This window comes from Benincasa hispida, chromosome 1, assembly GCF_027475165.1.
Source record: "Benincasa hispida cultivar pf3 chromosome 1, pf3_genome.v1.1, whole genome shotgun sequence".
NCBI lineage: Eukaryota > Viridiplantae > Streptophyta > Magnoliopsida > Cucurbitales > Cucurbitaceae > Benincasa > Benincasa hispida.
This window is the reverse complement of record NC_143478.1, coordinates 51,838,098-51,843,084: the sequence shown is the minus strand read 5'-3', so window position 1 is coordinate 51,843,084 and position 4,987 is coordinate 51,838,098. Positions and strand designations below refer to the sequence as shown.

At 35.5% G+C, this 4,987-nt stretch overlaps 1 protein-coding gene across 1 annotated transcript; it reads right to left on the bottom strand.

The window, feature by feature from the left end:
* Positions 1–460: 460 nt before the first annotated feature.
* LOC120074130 (cation/H(+) antiporter 15-like) lies at positions 461–3,666 on the bottom strand. Its single transcript, XM_039027152.2, has 3 exons — positions 3,112–3,666; positions 2,026–3,021; positions 461–1,928 (listed from the first exon to the last, which is right to left on the bottom strand). Exons 1-3 carry the CDS (start codon positions 3,370–3,372, stop codon positions 762–764), a joined length of 2,424 nt encoding a protein of 807 aa, XP_038883080.1. The 5' UTR covers positions 3,373–3,666; the 3' UTR covers positions 461–761.
* Between the last annotated feature and the right edge of the window lie 1,321 nt (positions 3,667–4,987).

The following is a 4,987-nucleotide window of genomic DNA, read 5'->3' as shown; positions in this document are numbered from 1 at the left end:
TTAAAAAATTAATTAATTTATTAGATATAAATTTGAATTTTGTGTATTTGTCGAAAACTTGGGGGATTAAATTTGTAATTTTGAAAACTTAGTGACTAAATAGAAATAAATATCAAAATTCATGAACTAAATTTATAATTACGTGTTTATTTATTACATCTTTCTTGTTTTTTTCTTATCATTTTTTTTTCTTCTTGCTAGGAGATCAAGTTATCGACTTTTGAGATGGTAATTAATGACTTATCCATTAAGTTATCCTCAAATAAGTTATATATATATATATATATATAGTTTTTGTTTTAAAAACCTGGGTTTTGGGTTAGTATAATTTTTACTTTAACTTGTGGAATTTTACATGATTTCACAACATCTAAGATTTTAAACTTGCAGTTTGTACACTTTTGTTACAATTTAACAAAATACTAACACTTGATGATAAGTCAAGTCATTAGAATGAACAAAGGAAGAAAAGTACAAATAATTGTATATTACCAAAACAAATAAAGAACAAATATATAATGTTAACCATAGTTCATCACTGAAAATCAGATCGACCAACTAAAGAATATGTTCTTCACATGTGGATATGCAATTAGTGGATACTTTACACTCTTGAGAAGTTGAATAGAAAAGAAAAAAAGAGGAGAAAAAGAGAGATCAATAACCTCTTCAACTTTAAATTAAAAAACGTTACGAAAGAAAGGGGAGAACCAAAACTCTTATTAACTTGCTTTGGATGGGCAACTCTTTTGCATCATCTTCTACTTGGTATCATCCATGGGAATAGTTTCGTGATGACTCTCTTCGTCTTCATTTGCCACTCTTGTGTGTTGTTGTACGACCAAGATTATGGCATTGCCTATTAAATCTGAAGTGGCCAACACCTCTCCAATTTCCCCGAGTTCTGTGCGCTCATTCCAAAGCACCAAACCTTGTAGTGACGCCCAAAATGGGCTATGTCGTCTTCCAACCATTACGAGATCAAAATTGCTCCCCATCGAACGTAGTATAGAGATTGTTTCAGTGCCATCCGTCACTACCTCTTCTATGTACCTCACTCTGTAGTTGTCTGATATAATTTGGTGAAACTCAGCCACTGCTTCATCGTCGAGCCTTCTTTCTTTAACATCATCGTTTGGGACATTCTCGTTGTCCAAAAGCCGAATCATTGTCAAGTTTACATTGGTATGCCCAACCATTCTTGCTCCGATGAACATTGCCTCACGGTCGTCTGGTCCACCTACAAAGACTATAGCTATTTGAAAAGAATGCAAATTGGTTTCAATAGACTTTGGGGCCTTTAAAAATCCACGTTCAACAATAAGGGCGACAGAACATGGTGCCTTGTCAAGGATATGGTGATTAACCGTTTTTATTTTATGTTTGGATGATGACATCATGCCGTTGGAATGAAACTTTTTGTGGAAAGGAACAAGTATCAACGAAGTGTTTTTGTTGAGTGCAAGCGAACAAACATCATCATGCATAGTTGTAAAAGGTGATATCGAAGTGAAAGGATTAATTTCAACAATTTCACTGTTGCTCTCTCCAAAGTATTTGAAGGCATTAACAATAGGCTCAGAAGAGCATGACCTTAAAGTCCTAGCCTTATTAAGCTTGTGGTGTATGAATTTCGGTTGAGCACTACCCAGAAGCTCTACAAGATGAAGCATGTATACAATAAGGTGGCTTCGTTTTGTTGGATTCAAGGCATCAAGTAGGTTAATGGCACTGGGGACATCTTCTTGGTCGTAAATGCAGACTAATAGAGAAAGATCAAACTCCGGTCCTGAGTTCATCACTGTTCTTCTCTTGTGAACTTTATACCGTTTTGAAGGACGAAGGAGATATCTTATTACTGGAGCGATGATTGCAACTGTAACCATTATGCTTATGCATCCAACCACAAATGCTTCGTCATTTATCACCTGCATGGATTTAGGAAAAGAAATTGCTGTGTGTTTTTTAGAAATGATCAAAACATAATAAGATAATGATTGGTGAACAAGAAATGTATGTCCCTACCTTGTCCCTCCTCTTTACTTTAAACATACTAAGCTCGAGAGCTCCTTGACTATTCAAGATGAGACCAAGCGAGATAGCATCTCTCATATGAAGTCTGTAGTACATTGAAATCATAAGGGCACCTAACAACTTCCCCAATGCACTAATAATGACAATGAATGACATGTATAAGAAATTCATGAGTTTGATGGAATAGATATTGTCAACGACCAAGCCTATTCTAACAAAGAAGATGGGCATGAAAATCCAAGAAGTGATGAAATCGAGTCTCTCAACCAATGTTGATCCAACGGGAGGCTCTGAAGGCATTGTAAATCCAAGAAGAAAAGAAGCAAAATAGATTCGCAAACCAAAGGTTTGGCAGCAGAAGGCAACCGTCAGAACTGCTAAAAGTAATGTAATCACAAAATACTCCTTCAATGGTTGTCCGGTTGGATTCACCTTTGCCATCCACAGAGTGGTAGGTCGAATAACAAAAACGATGACAAGTATAAGCACCACAATAGCAAAATTTTCTGATAAGACATGATGTTTGACCTCACCACGTGGAGACATTATAGTTCTTAGTAATGTAAAACATATGCTGAGAAGAGTAGAAGCCATGGACGTTGACAAAGAGATTTTCCCAAACTCAGAGTTTATCAAATGAAGCTCATGAAGAAGGGAAGCAACCATGGGAAAGCTGATAAATGACTCTAATCTACCGAGCTCGTAAATGTATTTGATTTTCTTAATGTCAACAGCATTAGCCAAGACTATAGAGTAAACGGTGACGAGAATCATAGCCAAAATCGTGGAAAAAGACCCAATACAAAATGCTTTCTTGTCAATCTTCTTCACAAATGAGATATCTGTTTGCAGTCCAATCAAAAAGAAGTAGAAAATATGCCCAAGTGCAGAAACCAGATCAAGACAAACGAATCCCCGGAGAGGGAAAATCGTCTGCTTAAATTTATCCAAGTGGCTTAGACCAGAAGAACCTAGAATTATACCGCCCTGATCATAAAACGAACCAACATTCACAACCTATTTTCAGCGATTAACCAAATCAACAATGGCAAAATAGAAAAACAAAGGAGTTGTTACCAAAATTTGGGAGACGATGAGGGGTTGGCCGAGGGGCTTGAGAAGCCGAGAAAAGAAGATGATAGTTACAGAACAAATTCCAAGTTGCAAGAAAAGAAGAGAAGCTGAGAACTCCAAAGGGTTAACTCCAGTGAAAATGCCGGTGGAATGAACTCGGTTGGCAAATGTACATATTGTGGTGATGTTCTTAGAGGCCTTATGGCCATTTCCGCCGTTCATGTAGGTAGCAATGTCATTTGGTTCCATTACAATCGAACCCATTTTCAGAGCAAGGTGTAGTGATAGTGAAAATTACTTGAGGAACTTTAAAGGGAAGATGGGTGAAAATGAAAATTGCTTGAAGAAATCAAAAGACAAAATGGGTGTGTGGAGGAATTCTGTAATGGAAGCCAATTTTTTAGGTTGGTTAATGGGAAGAGCTTTAGCCTGATCAAGAACAATCATTTGAAATGAAAAAGAAAACAATTCAAATTTGGAAGAAATTCAACTACAATTCTAATCTGGCCTACAACCTAATACCCCCATTTATTTCGCTGTTCCTCTTTTTTTTTTCCCTTAAATATTTCTGTCTTTTGACAAAACAGCTCAACACCTAAATTTATATTTTCATTATTGCAATCAAAAAGTATATTTTTTTTCCTAAAAAATTGATCAAATATCACTCACGTGATAAAAGAATTGGAGTTAATCAATCAATTATTACCTCTACATTTTTAGTAAACTTTTTCAGATTTTACTATGTTTAATCAATAAATTGCTTCTTAATTATTTGGGCCTATTTCCATTTTGTTTTAGATATTTGTAATAGATAGTGAAATAAGGGGGAAAAATATAAAAATACATATCTCTTTAAAATATTTATAAATATGGAAGAGTTTTTTTGTATAGATGGCATCATTTTTGAAATATGGAAAATAATATGAATTTACTCGATCCTCAATGGCTCATCACTCGTTACTCGATGGCTCGTCACTCATTACGCAATGGCTCGTCACACGTTCCACGGTCACTTGTTACCCAGCTTAATGGTCACTAGATACGGCTGCAATCGACACGTGTATACTCGATTATATCCACGTCATACTCGATACTCGATTACTTTATACTCAATTTTTTTTTAAAATTCTTCATGTCGTCAGAACCTACTCTGTAGTTAATGCTCATGTACGAATATACACAAATTAGGGAATTTTCTGACAATATACATGATTCTTTCAAATCAATTTCTTGAAATCTGAAGTAATTTTTTTTTTTATTAACTAAGAACTAACAAAATTGAAACACAAAAGAGAAAATCGGGATCACTTTCCCTTCAGAAAACCCTCTTCACAAAACCTGTTTTTCTTGACAGAGATGTTATAAAGGCATTGAGATCATTTCACTATATTGTCTCACACCTCAAGTAAGTAAATGTGCTTTTTTCTGCTCACTTTTTTTACTTTTTCGACGATGTGCGAGACATAAAAACGTAGCAAAGACAACGAGTGAGTGTGACTGTGACTGTGCACTAATACATGCAAGTAGCTCCCAATGGAGCGAGGATGAGGGGAGAGAGCTATGAAACAGTAAGCATCGAGTTGAGAATACTGAGTATCGAGTGACAAGCATCGAGCATCGAGTAGCGAGTATAACAAGTATTTAACAGCTACCTATTTCCCTAACTACTCACTTTCTATATTTTTTTTTTTTTTTAAAGGATGGAGAAGTATATATTCTTACGTTATGGTGGTATATAGGATGACACAAAAGAATGCTATACTTGGTCGTTTGAAGGGTTTGCTAGTTCCAAGCACATTGACATATAATGAGCTGGTAAATCTTATATATGATATCATGCAAGTTAGTTCGACAGAGTTCAAGATTATAATGAGAGTGA

Excerpts from the sequence above, each read along its gene's own strand:
- LOC120074130 (XM_039027152.2), bottom strand. The coding sequence starts at position 3,372 with ATGGGTTCGATTGTAATGGAACCAAATGACATTGCTACCTACATGAAC. Across the intron at positions 3,022-3,111 it reads TCATCGTCTCCCAAATTTTG|GGCGGTATAATTCTAGGTTC; the intron begins GTAACAACTCCT and ends TTTTATGATCAG. Across the intron at positions 1,929-2,025 it reads AAGTAAAGAGGAGGGACAAG|GTGATAAATGACGAAGCATT; the intron begins GTAGGGACATAC and ends AAATCCATGCAG.